Below are 19,874 nucleotides of genomic sequence, written 5' to 3' on the forward strand. Positions count from 1 at the left end.
TGACTTATTGGGGACAATTACTGCAGATCCAATGTTGTGTGGTGTCAAAGGTCTGGCTGCAAAGACAAGAACTTTGGTCTTAGAGAGGTTGAGTTGAAGGTGTGTCTTTCTTGTCCGAACAGAGATGTCAGAGACAGGCAGAAATGCGTACTGAGATAGTTGAGTCATCGGGTGGAAGGACAGGAAGAGCTATGTGTCGTCAGCATAGCAGTTATAGGAAAAGCCATGTGAGGAGATGAAAGAACCCTGGTATGTTGTATAAATGGGAAAAAGAAGAGAACAAAGAACCGAGCCCTGTGGAACACTGGGAGAGAGGGTATAAGAGTTAGAAACATGCACCTGCCAGGATACCTTGAAGGTTTGCCCCGATAAGACCGAAGCTAGGCTAGAGCTGATCCAGAGATGCCCAAGAGAGTGCGGACAAGAGGATATGATGTTCAGTGTCAAAGGCTGCAGATAGATTGGGATTAAGACAGAGGACTGACCTGCGTCTTTTGCAACCCGCAGAGATTCCACGACCATCATGAGTGCCGTTTTTGTGAAGGGACCACTCTTGAAGCCAGACTGGTTGACATCGATTAGGTTGTTTTTGGAAGGAAAGTCTGAGATTTGACTGCTCTTTCCATGGTATTGGCCAGAAATGGGAAAAGAGAGACGGGTCTTTACTTCTTCACAAGGGAGCAGTCAAGAGAGGGCTTCTTAATCAGTGGGGTAATCTGGGCCTGCTTGAATGAAGTCGGAAAATTGCTTATTGTAAGAGATGTGTTGATGATTTGTGTAATGGCTGGCATTAGTGTGGTTGGAACTACTTGAAGGAGACTGGAAGGGATTGGATCCAGATAGCAGGTGGTCTGAGTTTCAGAGAGGAGGAGGGTGGATACGTCATCCTCAGTCAGAGTTTAAAATAAGGAGATTGATGCAGTGTTGGAAGAAGTTAGCAGGATGTCATCATCTGGAGGAGAGAACTGAGTTGATGGCTGCCACCTTAGGCAAAGTTGTTGGCAGTGAGAGGAGTGGATGAAGGAGGTGGAGGTTGGTAGATGAGTGATTTGAAACTAGAGAACAGCTTTCGGGTGTCAGTGGTGTTGCTGATCTTATACTGGTAGTATTCAGACACTGTGAGAGAAAGACACAACCATATCTTGAGTCTTGGATTTGCGCAACTTCCTCTCAGCACTCCTAAGCATGGTTCATCATGGATCCGGTTGGTTAGCCAAGCAGTAGAAGTTGAGGGACGATCAGGTTAGAAAAGATAGGGCAGACTATCCAGGGAGGACAAAAGTATATTGCAGATGCTGCATCTGTATCAATGGTGGAGAGATCCTTAGGTGGGGGCAGAGTTGCAGAGACCAATGAAGATAATGACTCCAGATTGAGAGACCAAAAATTGTGGTGAAATGTTAAAAGTGTGGTAGGAGAACGCGTTTAGGGATGAACACTGTGAGCTGAATGAAGAAGTGTTCGGAGTTTAGAGGAGTGTCCAAGATGTTGTCCGTGGTGCATTTGGGTGAGAATGAGGTCAGGCTTGTTGTCGGCTTTAGGGGACATGGGAGTGGAGACCAGTCTCCGGTCAAAGGTGTTTAGAAGAGCAAACTCGTCAGCTGCCAGAGGTTTGTCCAGATGGCTGTTCAGGTCTCCCAAGATGATGAGAGGAGTGCCATCGACAGGGGAGTGGGACAGCAGCATGTCAAGCTTATCACAGAAGTTCTCCAGTTGGCCTAGTGGTCAATAGATCACGATCATGTAAACTGTAATTAGTGCTGTAATCCTAATTGCATGATATTTCAAGAATGAGAGATTATTGAGGGGTGCTGTCGGTGAAAACGTTCAGGTGTCAGTGGCAAAAAATCCACCCCCCTGACCTGATGGGTAAGGAGTGTGGGAGAAGGCAAAATTGGTCGATAGTGCAGCTGGGGTGTCATGTTCTGTAATGTGATCTAGGTTTCTGAAATTGCAAGCAGATGAACAGCTGACTGTGTAGCAAAAGTCTTATACGCCTCTCTGCAGTGTACTTACAGCTGTGAAGCTGAATTTTCAGATTTTCTATCTGATTTAGTGTTTAGTACAGATAAAGTTATAATGGGTAACTTTAAGATTCATGTAGATGTTGAAAGTAACTGCCTCAACACTTTGTTTATTTATTAGATTCAATTAGTTTTACCCAAAAATTTAAATAAACCCACTCACTGTTTAGTCACACCCTAGACCCTGTCCCTAAATTCAACTTACAATTGTTGATTGCTGTATGTCCTTATATAAAGCAGTGAAACTGATCATTTAAAAGTATTTCCTCATGATTCTCTTCTGTATTACCATTTTCTAATAACATTTGAATTCACAATAATGGACTATACCGCAGTTAGAAAACAATTACACCACACCAGGTGCTTAAGTGAAAATGCTGTGAACAAATTTAAGGTACTTCTTTCATCATTATTTTCACCATGTTTCAATACAATAAAGAGTAGCCATTTTCACTTTACTCCTGTACAAGTTGATTATCTTGTTGATAATTCTGCAGCCTTATCATGTACAATACTTGATGCTGTTGCACCTCTGAAAAAAGAAGGTAGTAAGCCACAAGAGGCATTATCCATGGTATAGTTCCCAATCTCGCAACTTAAAGCAGGCAACATGAAAGTTAGAAAGCAAAAGGGTAATTCAAAAGAATCCCGTTGAGCCTAAAAAAAACACTTAACAAATGTACCAAAAAATCCTCCGTGATGTCAGAACAGCATATTATTCATCACTAATAGAGGACAATAAGAACAACCACCAATTTCTTTTCAGCACTGTACCCAGACTGATTCAGCCATAATTCTTTTAAACCTAGTATTCCCTTCATTCTAAGCAGGAATGACTTCATGACTTTCTTTATGAATAAAATTGTAGGATATGGTGAATTCTTTCACCATATCCCACCATATCCTCCTTCATCCTCACCGCAAATATTACAGATAGATCCTCATGTACAACAGTGCTAGAATCATCAAAATGTCCCTATTAGACTGCTTTTTAACAACTATTTTCTCATCTAAACTAGCACCCAGTCTACTCTATATAATAGACAGGTAATGGGCTCGTCTCTATACTTGTTCTGTTAGATCTTAGTGCTGCATTCGACACCATTGATCACAACATTTTATTACAGAGACTATAACATGACATTGGTATTAAAGGAACTGCACTAGGTTGTTTTAAATCTTATCTATCTGATAGATTCCAATTTGTTCATGTTAATGATGAATCTTTCTTGCACATAAAAGTTAGTTATACAAATGTGTTAGGACCAGTCTCCTTTAGGCAACATCAGAAAACACTCCATGAATTTCCATTGCTTTGCTGATGATACCCAGCTATATCTATCTATGGAACCACCTTGATTTTGACACTTATGCTCTAAACGGTCAAACTCCATCATATCGAAAAGACATCATAGTACCATATCATCACAATAGACCACTTCGGACCACATCTCAGAATGCAGGCCTACATCTTTACTAGGCTTAAAACCTTCCTCTTTAATAAAGCTTATAGTTAGTTAAAGTCAGGCTGCTATAGTCTTAGAGTGCTGGGGGACAAACCCCCCGATGCACTGCGCTCCTTTCCTCCTCTCGTCGCTCTCTCCTCTCCTCTCTCCTCACCACATTCTTTTGGTCACCACTGTATGACAATTTTGTGTGTTATTTTCCCCGTAGTTGTCTTTGTCCTTCTCTGTCTCCCTCTCCCTGTCCCTTTCTGCAGCTGTCCCCAGCTTTAGAGCTGTTTATTTTCCAGTGTACAGCTACTGGTCCTACCAACCTGCCCGTTGTTTTGTTATTGCTTTTTGTTGCCCTTTTCTTTTCTCTCTCCACTTTCCAATCACCCCAACCCTTCAAGGCAGATGGTCGCCCACACTGAGCCTGGTTCTGCTAGAGGTTTCTTCCGTTAAAGGGAGTTTTTCCTCTCCACTCTTGCCTAGGGGTTGCTCAAGTTGGAATTGTTGGGTTTTCTCTACAGTCATGACTTTATTCTGTTAAGTGCTTTGATATTCCATTGTTGTTAATTGTTGCTATATAAATAAAGTTGAATTGAAAACTTGGAATGAATTCAGCCTTGTTCACTGCACACTGGCAGTTTCACAGTGCAAAAGAAAAAGAGGCTGGTGACAAATTGGTCTGGGTAAGGGTGTGCAGGTAGGAAATATTTTATTCACAATAGAACATAAACTTATTAGATATTAAAACTGAGATATTTTAACATTTCATTAAAAATATTAGCTTATTTTGAATTTGATGGCAGCAACACAAAATGACTAAATGTAAATGTAAACACGTCTCAAAAATGCTGGAACAGGGTGATGTTTACCATTGTTTAGCATCCCCTCTTTAAAAAACTGTCAATGTCTGGGAAGTGAGGAGACTAGTTGCTGGAGTTTGGGAGAGGAATGTTGTCCCATTTTTGTCTGATGCAGGGTTCTAGCTGCCATTGTTGCTGGATTCTTGTTGCTGAGTTATGATGCGCCAAATGTTTCCTATTGGTGAAAGGTCTGGACTCTAGGCAGGCCAGTTCAGTACCCGGGCTCTTATCTAGCAAAGCCATGCTGTTGTGATGGATGCAGTATTTGGTTTAAAATTGAAATATGCAAGGGCTTTCCTAAAAGACACATCTGGATGGGAGCATATGTTGCTCTAAAACCTCTATGTACTTTTCAGCATTGATGATGCCTTCCCAGATGTGTAAGCTGCCCACACCATAGGCAGTAATGCCCCCCTATACTGTCAGAGATGAAGGCATTTAAACTGTCCACTGATAACATGCTGGCTGGTCCCTCTCCTCTCTAGTCCAAATGACATGGTGTTCATGGTTTCCTTGATTCATCTGACCACAGAACAGTTTTCCATTTCGCCTCAGACATTTTAAATGAGCTTTGGCCCAGAGAACACTGCGGTGATTGTGGATCATGTTCACATATGGCTGCTTCTTTGCATGATACAGCTTTAACTAACATTTGCGGATTGCGCGGCAAACTGTGTTTACAAATTGTGATTTCTGCAAGTGTTCCTGAGCCCATGCAGTGATGTCCAGTTGAGACATCACTTTAGTGCAGTACCTCCTGAGGGCCCAAAGATCACATGCATCCAGTTTTGACCTTTTATATACTGTAGATGGTGGGATCTTGAAAGTCTTCACAATTTTGTGATGAGATTATTTATAGTTTATATAGTATTTATTTATAGTATTTATATTATATATTATATAATATATATTATTATATTTATATTATTATAGTATTTATAGTTTATAGTTTTGTGATGAGATTATTTACACAATTTATAGACTTAGTTTGTTGCAGATTGGTGATTCTCTGGCTCTCTGAAATGCTCCTTTTGTCATGTTACTGACTTGTTGCCATTAAACCTAATTAATTGTCAAATGCTCCTCTGGTAGTTTTTGATTTGCGGAAATAACTTCCAGCCTTTTGTTTCTCTTGTTCCAACTTTTTTGAGATGTGTTGCTACAATGAAATTCAAGCTAATATTCGAGCTAATAATTTCCATTAAATGGTAAAATTCCTCACTTTCAACATGATATGTTGTTTATGTTCTATTGTGAATAAAATATGGCTTGATGAGATTTTCAAATCATGGCATTCTGTTTTTATTTATGTTTTACACACCGTCCCAACTTTGTTCAATTGACGTTGTGAGGTTGTGTGAAGGCAGCTTTACACTTATCATTGATTGATTGATTGATTGATTGATTGATTGATTGACGTTTCAGGCATTTGAGTTGGCGACAGGAGATTATCTGTTTGAACCTCATTCAGGAGAAGATTACACCAGAGATGAAGGTACTACAGACTGGGAACAGCATTATCCTCTACATTATTATACAGATTACTATACACTACACATAGTTGTTAATACTACTTTAATATGTGTTCTTAATGTTTTTAGATCACATCGCTCACATTATTGAGCTCCTTGGGCCAATTCCTCTGCCCTTCGCCCTGTCTGGCAGGTACTCCAGAGAGTACTTCAACAGGAAAGGTGAGGCTGCCTGCTGCTCTGTGATTGGCTGTTTGATAGTAAAATATACCATGGAATTGGTCAACATGCATTGGCCTAAAATGAAAACAGCAGATATTATTTAAAATAGTTTGTAAAGATTTAATAAGGAATTTCACTTCATCACAGGCTGTCTCTTTACCGGTCACATTTTTCTGTGTCTCAGGTGACCTACGTCACATCTCCAATCTGAAACCATGGGGTCTGTTCGAGGTTCTGTTAGAGAAGTATGAATGGCCTTTGGATCAGGCTGCTCAGTTCAGTGACTTCCTGTTGACCATGTTGGAGCTGGAGCCTGAACGCAGAGCAGTTGCTGCTCAGTGTCTTCAGCATCCATGGCTGCAAACATAAACACACACATTCAGTGGCAATAGAAGGTTTGTGAATCCATAAGAATTGTTTTCTTTGCTTAACTTTCACCTAAAACATGATCAGGCTTTCACCAGAGCCCAGTTAAATATGTAACATAAACATTCCCTATTTATTGTGGAAAATGATCCAGTCTTACGTGTGTTTTTGTGTGTGTGTGTGTGTGTGTGTGTGTCAAACATAGGTGATCACTTCAGTGATGTCACCACTTTTTGCATCAATAAATTTTAACATTTGTAATAATTGTTTTACCAGCGTGGAGGATTTAAGCCCATTCTTTTTTTAGAGAATAGTTTCAACTCAGGAAAGTTGGTTGGTTCCTACATGAACTGTCTGCTTCAGGTCCTTCCACTGTATTTCTGTAGGACTAAGGTCAGAGCTTCGACACGGCCACTCCATTACATTTTTTTTTTTTAACTGTTTTCTGGTAGAACCACCTGTGTGTTTATGATTATTGTCTCAGTTACTTCAGTGATGATGATCAGTACAGGTCCTGATTTGGATTCTGCCACCACTATTTTTTGTTTCAAAGATGGGATAAGGTAGTTATGCTGAAATGAGTGTGGTTGTCACCAAACATAAGACTTGCAGTTTATCCAAATAGTCCTAAACCAACTGTAGACAGACAGCTATGTTCTTTTTCGAGAGTAGTGGCTTCCTTATTGCAGCTCTGTCATGTTCACCATTGTTGTTTAATGTTCTCCTGATCGTGAACACTGGTAGCAGCCACTACAGGAGAGGCCTTTAGTTCAGAATTTAGATATTCATTAACCATGTATGCAAACATACTGTCTCAGTGTAAGCTTCCCTAATACAAAATACGGGACAAGAAAGGTCAGAAATGGACATGATGGGAATCTAGCAAAACCTATAAACTATATTAACTGTAATGGTGTGCTGACAATTTTGATTTGTAATGAAATATGTACAATCAATGAGGAAGGGGATGTGGTGTATAAAATATAATGTAGCGCAACATTTGCATATCACATTGTAGGAAGGCTTTAAACATCTGGCAAAAATGAATGAGCTGAATTCTCTTGTAGATATAAACAGTTTGCAGTTTATTTATTTGTTCTAAATCAGGGGAATAGGATTTCTTTAATAGTATGACATTGTTGCACCATTTATCACTTATAAAAACATAATTCTCCTTCTGATTTTGTAGCTACCACTGGGTTTTTGGAATCCATCCAGCTGCAGTGCACTCAGTGAAATGAGACTAAGCAGTCTTAGTTTGTCCATTTTGTTGTTGATGGAACACAGATTTCCTAGAAGTATGCTCAGGAGAGGCATATATAATTCCTGTCGTGGAGGCAAACGAGCGCTCTCTTAAAACATCCTGTGGGCCCTCATTGTCAGGCTCACCATGGGGCATAATATCAAACAATAGATGTATCTCTATCATCACATATTATTATAGAGCCAGTCTGATGTTAAATGTTCTCCATTTGTATGTGATCTGCCTGACCGTCAACTGGCGGAGTCTTTATTCCAGGAGGTTCACATGATTCAACCACCCACAGAGTTTAAGATTGGATCATTTTAACAACAAATATGTGAACTGTAATTGTTTTAATCATTAGTTTATTTAGGTTCCTGTCTAAATATTGTCTAGTTTTAGACCTTATGTAAACATCTGATTGTTTTAGTTCATATTTGTACAGAAATAAAGAAAATTCTAAAGGGTTCACAAACTTTTACGCACAAGTGCTAAGTGTCTGCAGGATGGCTGCAAACGCTCTTTGGTTGAGGAGTGTTAGAAGTGTTTTTCTCTGTTTCATTTGATCTGAGACTTTCCCCTGAAGTGACTGGTTACTTGCTTGATTGATTGATTGGCCGTGAATGTAAAAAACAAAACAAAAACCTAAATAGTAATATGTTTTGCATCTTCATCAGATCTCTGAGGCTGGATCCAAATGTCTATCCAAGCTTTCTTAACTCTCTGAAATTAGACAGAGTCAGGACTATCTTCTTATTTTACCACATTTTTTTTTTTATCAGGCATTCAAATGCTTTCTGATATTTTTTTTGCAGATGACACTATTATCCCTATAAATATCCCATACGACTGCATATTCTGAATGGCTCTGTTGTTTATGACAGTAGGACAGTGGATGTGGCTCTGCACCACAAACTCTGCAATTTGTGGTGAGGAAGGAACAGCTCATAATCACGGATATTTTCTGAATGTTTTTGGACACAGTAGAACTTTGGCACAGAGGATATATCAGGTCTTACACAGAGTGTACCAGTTGGTTTATGTTAAATTATATTTATACACACTGTACATCAGTCGGAGATGTTCAGTTTTTCTGTGTTTGCATAAATAGATTTTGAATACCAACTGGTATGGCTAGGATGTTGATGATTTTCATTGAGAAGTCAGTATTTTTCTAAACATGTCTTATTTGACTTGGTCATGTTTTGTGCAGATCTGCCGCCTTTGTCAGACTCAATTTGCACAGTAAACATTTGATCTTAACTCTTCCTGATATTAATATTTATCAAAGAACCTTGGCTGAGGATTGTAGTCATTTCTGCCCAGTAAGTTTTCCAGGTAAACAGTTCAGATGTTTTTCAGGACTTTATTTTTATGTTTGATTAGTTTTGTATTGTAAATGTCTCTAAGATTTACCATGTAAATGATAAGTGCTCTGCTTATGAAGTGTTTTGGATAAAAGCACTTTACAATGTTGCTTCTCATTCACCTACTTTCACACACTGATGGGGGTGGCTGTTCTGCAAGGTGCTAACCTGACCCAGCATTAGCAACATGGTGTTCAGTGTCATTGACATGTAGGTGTACATGCTGATGTTCTACCCATTGAGTCATGTAAAGCTTTTTATTGAGCAACATATAAAACCTATTTTTTTAAGGGTTTCTTTATTTGAACATTTTTGACATATACCAATATATAGAAGTACAGTTGCCTCTGATAATTATTGAATGGACCCCACCATTGAGGTATTATCTTATGTTTTACTAGTGCTTTGTCATTCAGGTTTGGTTATCCAAAGGTTTAATCGCATCAACTGAACTTCTTTTTTGTTGGCATTACTAGCATGTGCAATTGTTCTGTGATATTGTACCTCAAGAACATTTTGCTTTAGACTTTTACCCCAGGAATCACATTTTCCAGTGTACATTCACTCAGCCCTTCTGTTGTATTAGTGATTGTGGAATATATTGTGCAGAGGGTGCTCACTCCTAACTCATTTGAATTCAGCCTCAGTTGTCTCCTCTCTGCTGACCTTTAACTTCCATTTTGTTGCCACAGTGTGGTAGTCAAAGGTTTCACATTACAAAAACATGATCTGTTGTTTTATTAGGGAAACATTGAGTTTTAGTTTTCCTCCTGCAGGAATCTCCATCATCTTGTGTTCTGCTGTTTTGACCTAAAAACATTTTTTCTTTCATTTCAATGACTTTGCCTGAGTTATGTAGATTTATTGCAGATAGCTCAAAAGAGCAGTGTTGATTGTTTGTTACTGATAAGAGACTAAGACTCCTGAGTTTTTGTATAGACAAGCATAATGTAGATTCCTGAGAGCAACACCACCACCCCCCCACAACAGTATTGTGACGCTGACACGTTCACAGTCTCTCATTTCTGTTTATATACCAGTGCCTTGAATACAATAGTTCTTGTACCATCCCCATCACAGTGACATTTATTTTCTACATTGTTTGTGTGACATTCATTTCTTCTGTGAAAATAAAGATGAATTGAAGCTGAAGTTTTATCAGCCTATCAGTTATTTGTTCTCTGTATATCGCATTTAGCCAAATCCAAGTAAAACTAACTGAAATGTAATGATTTTATTTAAAAAATTTACATTATTAATAAGTGTGGAAGTGATTATCTGGGGATGAATTGGCAATGCGTGATCTGCATTGTGTGGAAGTCCTCAATCAACATTGATACCATGCTGATTGAAGATGATAAAGACTATAACCCCAATCATTGTTCCAGGTTGTGTATGAATTATCTGGAGAAGAAAGTAGCTGCTGGAATACTCTGATGGCTTGGCAGCTCAGTCACCAGATCTGAACTGGAAGCTGGACCGAAGATATCAGGAACACTGCTCAACCTGCACAGCAGGGCTTTGGGAAATTCTGCAGAGGAAATCACACTGGAACATCTCCAAAACCTGATCAGTAGAAAGTTACTGGTTTGTCAGGCAAAGGGTAGTTTTTGCTGAAAATGTAACCTGCAAATTTGATTTGACCATTATTCTGTGCTCAGATACGCTTGAAAATGAATTTTTGCTCATTTTGTGTTAGTGATCGACTTACGTTAGTATTTCTGTTTTTTGTGTTTCCAGGGTATGTTGTAAAATAACTTTATAAAAATATATTCTCAATAGTACCTTAGTGTATATTGTGAACATCCTGTCTTAATCTATGTCAAATTATGTCATTGTAAATGACAGTTTAGCACGATGACATTACACCGGACACTGTCTTAAAACAGGTTTAATATAAAAACAGCCACACAAACCTTCCCTTCGTCCCTACAGGTCCATGTTACCTAGACTAGATAGAAACTAATTTTTTAAATAATGAAACTAGTTTTTGATACTAAGCATCAGCACATTAGAGTTCAGACACTCAAACATTTTTGTCTGGACAGAAGTATTATGGAGAAGGTAGAGACTGTTGCAAACGCCTATTGCAATAGTAAACAAGTCTGTTTCAGTGTGTCACAATCTCATCCTGAAGGCCCAACATCAATTGCTTCAGTCAGTTCAGGTCATACTGTTCCTCACTTCTTCCTCACCACTGTCCACCCATCCTCTTCATCCTGTGTAGTAGGAGGACGGGGGTCTGTCCTACAGACAGATGAGCCGGATGCTTCACATTCCATTACCTGAACAGAGATACAACTCATTATTTCTCAACAAAAACTGGTTCATTTAAACAGTAACATTGCGCATACAGGAATCTGTACTGTATAAAGACATGAATAATACACAACCCTAGTACTTACTGTATTTTAAGTTTTTTTGCTTTATCTAGGTAAAGGATATTTTAACATTTTCTTGATGTTTTCTCTTGTTCATAATAGACTTTAACAAAGCGACTGTGATTCTGTTTGCGGTTTTGTGCTGGGGCAGTGGACCGAGAGCTGCAGACACCAACAGACTCAATAAACTCATCAGAAAGGCCAGTTGCATTGTGGGGATGGAGACGGACACTTTAACAGCAGTGTCAAACTGCGAGGGATAATGGAGAATGCTGAGGATGTACTCCAAAGTACCAAAGTGTAACACTGAGCGCAACAGGAAAGCATGACTTCCATCAATCTTTAACTCCTCCCTCTGAGATCAGATACTCTGATTACATTTTTAACTTTATATTTCATTTATTGTATTCTCCATGTATTCTCCAGGTTTATATGTTTTTATGTTCCCCTCGGGATTAATACGAATCTCTGATTTTGATATAATTACTTCAAGTTATTGCTGCTAAAGGTAGATCTAGAAGTTTTTGGGTTTTTTTTCATTTGAGGTTGTATTTACCTAATACCAGGACCTGTTACTATGAGATAATTTGTATGTTTTCTACCAAAAAAAAACAGAATGAAAAGAGGGGGGACTAAGTTTTGCATGACACTATAGTATTTTTTATAAATTATTCTATAGTGTACAATAGTTATTACAATTTTCTGTAATAAGTGAGCTGAACTGCAGTCTGTTATAATTTTACACAAAATAATAGTATAGTATGTTGTAAAATATTCTATAGTACAGTATGTTGTAACATTATATACATTTACATTTAGCAGATGCTTTATCCAAAGCGATATATATAAAATATGCCACAATATACTGTCCTAATAAATGTTAGACTCTCAATTTAAACATATAGTATATCATACAGTTTAAAAGTATGTCATAATTTCATGTCAATAATAAGTGTATGAAAATTTCACATAAAATGTTATCATTGGTAAATGGTCAACACTTTTTCTACCTGTTTGTACTCAAAGCACTTTATACTACTTTTCATTTACCCATTTGCACTCACAAACACACACACGGGGGAGCGGTATGCAGTGCTCCTGGCGAACACTCACCAGGGGGAACCAAGTTGGGGCTCAGTGTGTTGCTCAAGGACACTTCGACTTGTGACCGGAGGAACAGGGCATTAAACCAGCAACCGTGGAATTGGCGGACGAACACTCTTAAAAATTATGAGTTTTGATTTCCCAAATCTAATCACCTGTAGCTTGATTTTAATAAACATTTCTCTTATTTTCAGCGACATCAGTTAATCCCCCTCACATTGAATTCTGGGATTGATGGGGGGGCTGAGCTGCCATCAAACGTTATTGATGTACCTGTTTTTCTTCTTCACTGTCTTCATCAGACTGTGTAGGTGGGGCTGTGACCTTTGCTCTCTGACTCTTCTTCTGTGTCAGAGTGTTGATGGTGTTTTGCAGCTGCTGCAGTGCGCCCTGCTGCCACTGATTGAACACCTTCACCAGGCTCACAGACACCTAAACACACAGGTGAGACAGGTTCAGTTCATTGATAAGGAACAAAAAACTAAAAAAATAATCTAGTAATAGAGAATATACTATAATAAAATCAGTTATAGCTAATAATAGAAGCAGGTTGTAAAAAAAAAAGGAGGAATCATTACACCTTGGCTTTAAAACATGTTCAACATGAAAATTTATCAGTTATGGCAGGATTGTGCATTAAGTAAAGAGATAATTTTCTGTATTTTTTATTGTAGGTAAGGCTACTTCCTTTATTTCTCCTGTAGATAGTGAAGGTAATGTCATGGCTTGGGCTGTATGGCTTCTTCTTGGATGGGCTCATTAATCTTAATTGATTGATCTTAATTGAACACATGATGTAGGCACGGGGGGCCATGTGGATCAGCGGTACAGCATTGGTACAGCATTGTGTTTGGATGTAGAACGTAGCGCGTTCAAATCCCACCACACCAGGTGTGGCCCCACCCAGCCATCAAGTGCCTTTAATTAATGGAGGGCAGGAATTCAGACCTCAATTGTGTCAATTCAGCTATTTTATGTAGTATAGTTTCATACTAACTAGGCAGAAGATACTATACAATTACTAAGAGCAAACCTTGTCTCCTAAAATTTATGAGGGAACATTTTTGATATTTGGATTATATTCGGATGTGTTGTAATTCTGAATGAAAGAATGTAGCACTAAATTTATTTAAACAAACTTGTGATAAGGTGATAAATGTGGCTAATCAGATGGTGAATGTGCAGTGTGCAGGTCTATTGTAAAGGAAACCTGACGTCTGATAACTCAGTGTTTAGTTTTGCTTTCTATTACTCAACGGCCATTGTAGTAAGCTCAGACAATCTCCTGCTGTCTTACATGTGTGAAATGCCACTCCAGACAATGTCAGAGGCTGACTTCTTCTCATAACAGACTTAATAATGCATATTGTGTCCTAAAGCTGTGTCAGGAATGTGTTGACTTGCTATTTTTGGAAAGAAAAAAAGGAGGCATCACTTCATGGTGATATCTGTCTTTCATCTTGCCTCTCTGCTGCTCTCCATACCCTTTTGCAGGTGGTTTCTAGATGATTAATTACTGATCTAAGAAAGATACACATGTTCCCCAGTTTCCATGATATATACAATAATTCAGCACATACACAGATGAATCATGCATTAAGTGAATGTCTGGTGATGACAAGTGACTTGTAAGCAGTGGACAGGGGTTTGGGCTACTACAGCCGACAGAAGTTTTGTGTTGAAACTAAGTCATATTAAGGTCAGACCTGGGGTTTCAAGGCTACATGTGCACTATGATCACTTCAGCGCCCTTTAATATATAGGATAAAACAGTTCCAGCAGCACAGAGGTGGAGTAGTTAGAGCTGACACCTCACAGCTAGAAGGTGTCCAGTTCGAATTGAGTGTTACTGTGTGTGTACCTGAGGTAAACTTCCATCATCCACCACTGTGTCAAACTCCTGGTCCATCAAATCTGCGATGAAATCCTCTACCTCACACTGCTGCAGGTCCGCTGAAAATAGCATAAAATAATGATATGTATACACAATTCATTATCATATAATTTTTGTGATCTCATTGACTCTGTCTAGTTGTAAAAAAAAAAAAAAGAGAGAGTAGTTTTAGTAACTAACACACTGTAATTGTAGAAACTGATTATTGTTCCTCACAGCTTCTTTGAGACATTCCAATGGCCATGATGTAAAGATCTACAGTAAACGTGTAATTATTTTAATTTCTGTTGAATTGTCATTTTAGTTTAGTCAATATTCCAACCCTAATCTTCAACAATATGAACAACTTTTACTTCATTTGAGCCTGGCAAAGCCTCTTGTTACACAACGCAATGCTATCTACTCAGGACACTTTTTAAACCACATCGACTCTGTGTATTTAACTATAAACGTTAGTAAAATGGGTTTTATAAACTTGCTATCAACAAAAGTATAGTTCAATGTATCATCATCAAACACATTTTAACGATACCCACCATAACAAAACAACTGATCACAAATGGCTTATTTCCTGACGAGACCCAAGTGTGTCAGTGTCTGCAGCACCATGCTGCACATGTTTAATGATTCTTCTATGCTGTGGTCTGCTGGGGCAAAACAACGAAGGTGGCCAACACTGACTGGACAAATTTATTAGCTGGACTGGGTCTATTCAGGGGGAGAAGCTGGACCCTCAACATGTTTTAGCTAAGAGGAGAATGTTCTGTAAAGTTCTTTCAATCGTGGACAATCCCTCCCACCATCTCCCCATGGCCATTAAATTGTACAACTAGTCCCTGCTCAGTAAGGGGGGGTTATCAACTCCAAGTTTGTTAAACCTACTTCCTCCAATTTCCTCCTAAGCCCGTAGGTTACCATGGTTACTTACCATTGTCATGGAAATATTGCTGAACAACGTCCACCATCCAATCAGCTTTCTGCTGTCCGTACACGCCTCCAAACCCATTATCCACTGCAATCTGAGACACAAAAATCTGTTGACTGACATCAGCTAAACTGTAAAAAATGTATTGATTCTTTTTTCTGTCGAATACAGAAATTAATCAATTTTCGGATGTTTTAATCAAAAGCGACATAAAGCAAACAGTGATCAGTCTGTGTGACATGACCAAACTTTTATATCTCAATAACAATTTATATCACAATTGAGCTTTTTTTTCTCCTCTAAAACATACCTGCTCTTAAATGATTCGTTTATTGTTTAGGATCTAGAGTTTTACAATTTGTGACTTTTTTTTTTTTTTTTTTAACAAAGATCTCTCTTTTACTGGACGACATGATTTCTCTACAGGTGATAGTTGTGTTAGTCTGTTGGGAACTCAGCTGTGGTGCTGCTGGAAAACAGTGGCTGAATGCTTCACTACTTTTCCACTTTTTTAGCGTTTACATTTTAAAAAATGCTTAAAGATCCCATCATCAGTAAAATGGTATCGTCAGGCTTCTGATTGACTGAACGCACCTGATCCACGTATAAGCCGTGGGTGGAGACAGATGGAAAACATACAGAGCAGAGGATCCCCGGGGACCAGGGATGGGAACCGCTGCGTCATATGAAACGAGGTTTTATCATCAGATTGGATCATACTTTCTGGGACACTGATCATAGTTTGTGGGACACGGATCAGTAAATCCAGACAACCAAACAGAGCTGAACCCTGCCTGTGGTCCAGGTCACACTGAGAGACCACACGAAACTATAACGTAACGTTCTGACTACAGAACCGGAGCCAAGCGCTACTATCGGTCCGTTACAGTCTGTGAACCGAGGCTCAGCTGATCCAGGTTAGACGGCGGTTAGCATCAAGCTAATTCTTCCCTTCCCGCGATTACCCTTGTTAGGTGTTGGACCTAGGTGTCGTTTTCCCTGGTTTCGGTGAGTAAACCAGGTTTATGGTTCTCACCTGTAAAACTGGCCAGCTGTGAAGAACCGCTCTCACTCCCTCCTTAAAGAGCTCATGTGAAACTGCGGAGGCCGCCATGTTGAATCTCACAGACATAAACACTGGAGTGAAGAAACCGGATACAGATCAGACAGAAGTAGTTGACCCCGATCTGCTGAACAAATTGTGACGATCAGACATATACACCGATCAGGCATAGCATTATGACCACCTGTACAGTCTAATACAATTCAATACAGCAGCTCTGCTATGAATTCCACTTTTACAATAATATAATTTTTCAGTTTTTAGGTTGAAACTGTTGAAGCTGATAATTCTACTCTGTTTATTAATGTTTATCAATATTTGTTTGAAGACTTTTAGTCAGGATTCAGGAGTTCATCATAGGACAGAAAGAGCACTGGTTAAAAGTCACCAATGACCTCTTGGTCTTCTCTTGGCTAGTCTCTATACTTGTTCTGTTAGGTCTTAGTGCTGTATTTGATACGACTGGTCACAACATTCTATTACAGGCAAAAACATAAAATTGGGATTAAAGGAACTGCACTAGGTTCGTTTAAGTCTTATCTATCTGATAGATTATTAGTTCATGTAAATGATGAATCCTCCATGTACACAAAGGTTGGCTATGGAGTTCCACAAGGCTCCGTGTTAGGACCAATACTTTTTACTTTATATATGTATCCTCCAGGCAACATTATTAGAAAACACTTCACAACTTTCCATTGCTATGCTGATGACACCCAGCTATGTCTATCTATGGAACCCAATTTTTTTTTTTAAATGTTGATCAAGCTTTAAGCATGCCTACAAAATATAAAGGTGTGGATGTGCCACAATTTTGTACTTCGAAACTCAGACAAAACTTAAGTCATAATATTTGGGACTACAAACCTCAGAAATATGCCATCCATAACATTATTTCTCAAACACAATGTTTAAGGAAACGCTGAATAAAGTCCATGTAACAAAAAGTGCATTAGGACATTTTGTAATGTTTTCATCCCTCTCAAAACTGCTAAGGCAGAAATGTACGTGAGTAGGTACAGGACATATATGAGAACAGTGTTACAGCAGAGAGGTGGTTGAAGAATGACAGACTGGTTCAAGGTGGAGGTGGGTTTGCATCAAGGATCAGCACCTTCCTGCTTGCAATAGTGATGGACAGTTGGACCGACAAGGTCAGGACAGGAGTCCCCATGGACTGATGTTAATGACATTGTGATTTGTAGTGAAAGTAGGAGCAGGCTGAGATGTACCTGGAAAAGTGGAGGTAGCACTGAAGAGAAGGGGAATGAAAGTCAGTGGAAGTACATGAGTAAATGAGACAGAGAGTGGAGGATGAAACAGCTACAAGGGACTGAGGTGATGAAGTTGAAATACTGAGGGTCAACTGTCCAAAGTAATAGGGAGTGTAGCAGAGAAGTAAAGAAGAGAGGATCTAGTGGATGGCGTATCAGGAGTGATCTGTGATAGAAGACAGGATTTACAAGATGGTAGTTAGACCAGCAAAGTTCGACAGCCTGGAGACTGTGACACTGACAAAAAATCAAGAGGTGGAGCTGGACATGAATAGGAATGAGTATATTATAAGGACAGCACAGGTAGGACAGCTTGCAGACAAAGTGAGACAAGAGAAGCTTAGATGGTTCTGGCAGAGGAGCCATACAGGTTATACCAGGAAAGAATGTTGAGAGTGGAATTGCCAAAGAGGAGGTTCATGGACGCTTGTACCTCACTTGTAAGTCGCTTTGGATAAAACCGTCTGCTAAATGACTAAATGTAAATGTAAATGTAAATGAAAGAGGACGTGCGAGAAGTTGGTGTGACAGAGGAAGACGCTGAGGACAGACTGAGATGGAAACAGACGTGTCTACTGGGATGACCCCTAAAGGGAGGAGTAGAATGAAGAAGAAGCAGAATCACCCTAACATGGACGTCTTTTGACTCTGGGAGGATATCAAAACCACACAGAAAGGCTGCAGCCAGAATGTGGATTCAAACTAGGGACATTACAGCTGTGAGGCAGCAGCACTAACCACTTCGCCAAATTACTGTCCCATGACGGATCCCTGTGACAATCGTACTGATGATGGTGGATGGTGTAATAATTGTAGTTCATTTTAATTGTTGAGGTCTAAAGCCAAATAAAAAAAACAAGAATATTTTGGAGCAGATTAAAAAAAGATTCACTGTAATTTCATTTTCTGAGACGAGAACAAAGAAATGGCAAATAGTGGAAATTGATAGGTTTGATATGTTTTTATTAATAGATGTAGTAAGAAAGGAAGAGTATTTACATTATTTATTTATGCACACTATGTAAATAAGAAAATAGACAGTATGTCGTACACAGAGGGTGTTTTGAAGTGTATTATAGAAATGTAACTAAAAACATAAACATTTTTATTGTTATTACCTGTATATATAGAACCCCAGAATAGCATATAGAGAGACTATCAAGATAAGATAGTAGGATGAGCTACAAGGTTTGTTTTGTGTGTGGAGGATTTTAATATTTATTTATTGAGACCGTGCAGGCACAAAAGAAAAAAAAGAAAGAAAATCAGATTTTATTAACAGTGTATAACACAAGTCACTTAGTCAAGTAGGATTACAATAAAGAGTACTACATTAAATTATAATATATGCACAAATATCATGCACACACAATTATAAAGTAGATTTCACATAAATAATATCAGTGACCAGTTACCATTAGTTACCAGTCAAGGCAACTCTCTATAATTCAATTAAAACCAGTAGAAGAAACGGATCTGAGGATGCTATCATGGTTCCTGATAACGATTTACTGCAGCAAAATCGGGATATAGTTTATGTGAATGATGTAGACAATGCCTAGGATGCATTCTTAAATATATTAGGAAAGTTTTGAAAAAAGTTCTGTCCAATACTTGGACATAAGATAGACAAAAGATTTTTTTTAATAAACCTTGGATTACAGTTGGTTTACTGAAAGCTTGTAAAAAGACAAATATGTTACACAGGGAATTTCTAAAAAGAAGAACTGAGGATTCTGAAAAGATGTATAAAGATATCAAAATTTAGCATAATAAATGGTCAGATAAATTATAATTAAAGTAAATTGGAGAAATAGCTATAGAAAAATCTAAGGACTGTGGAAAATATTGATTAACGTAAAGAAGCGTCATAAAGTTTATTCACATTGCTTCACAACTGATAAAGGAACCACCAGTAGTGACACAAATCAAAAGAATTAGATCAAAAGAATTTAATTATTTTTTTATGTAAATGTGGGGCCTAACTTAGCAAACAAGATTTCCAAATACAAATCTGTTTCCTTTGTTTCTCAATTTTCTAAAATCCTAGAAAAAATATTTATTGGTGAAATATATAATTTTATTATGAGAGTTTATGTAAAAACCAGATTTAGAATAAAAAAACAATCTTTGTGGGCATGACTTGATTTTACATTAAAAAAGTATTATTAATCTTAAAATGCATTTGATACTATTAACTATGAGTTATTACTGGAAAAGTTAGA

The 19,874-nt window shown here is 38.3% G+C and overlaps 2 protein-coding genes across 8 annotated transcripts in view; one reads left to right on the top strand and one right to left on the bottom strand.

Annotated features, from left to right (window-relative positions):
- srpk3 (SRSF protein kinase 3) overlaps positions 1–10,791 on the top strand; it is a 33,918-nt gene extending 23,127 nt beyond the window's left edge. For 6 of the 7 annotated variants that reach the window (XM_067526251.1, XM_067526248.1, XM_067526246.1 and 3 more), the window contains exons 15-18: positions 5,764–5,833; positions 5,940–6,032; positions 6,217–6,427; positions 10,397–10,791. In XM_067526251.1, coding sequence (XP_067382352.1) covers positions 5,764–5,833; positions 5,940–6,032; positions 6,217–6,401 — 348 coding nt within the window. In that variant the 3' untranslated portion in view covers positions 6,402–6,427; positions 10,397–10,791. Of the gene's footprint in view, positions 1–5,763; positions 5,834–5,939; positions 6,033–6,216; positions 10,161–10,396 lie in introns of those variants that run through there. The other variant, XM_067526252.1, reaches the window with a different exon arrangement.
- Positions 8,302–16,507, bottom strand: tsr2 (TSR2 ribosome maturation factor). The gene is made up of 5 exons (XM_067526253.1): positions 16,349–16,507; positions 15,316–15,406; positions 14,355–14,446; positions 12,767–12,925; positions 8,302–11,293 (listed from the first exon to the last, which is right to left on the bottom strand). Exons 1-5 carry the CDS (start codon positions 16,442–16,444, stop codon positions 11,189–11,191), a joined length of 543 nt encoding a protein of 180 aa, XP_067382354.1. The 5' UTR covers positions 16,445–16,507; the 3' UTR covers positions 8,302–11,188.
- Between the last annotated feature and the right edge of the window lie 3,367 nt (positions 16,508–19,874).

Source organism: Channa argus, chromosome 13 (assembly GCF_033026475.1).
Source record: "Channa argus isolate prfri chromosome 13, Channa argus male v1.0, whole genome shotgun sequence".
In the NCBI taxonomy this organism is placed as follows: Eukaryota; Metazoa; Chordata; class Actinopteri; order Anabantiformes; family Channidae; genus Channa; species Channa argus.

Bases quoted from the DNA above. Each gene is read 5' to 3' on its own strand.
- tsr2 (XM_067526253.1), bottom strand. From the start codon at position 16,444: ATGTCTGTGAGATTCAACATGGCGGCCTCCGCAGTTTCACATGAGCTC. The intron at 12,926-14,354 runs GTACACACACAG...CTGTGTGTTTAG, and splicing joins ATGATGGAAGTTTACCTCAG to GTGTCTGTGAGCCTGGTGAA. The intron at 11,294-12,766 runs GTACATCAATAA...ATCTCTGTTCAG, and splicing joins ACAGTGAAGAAGAAAAACAG to GTAATGGAATGTGAAGCATC.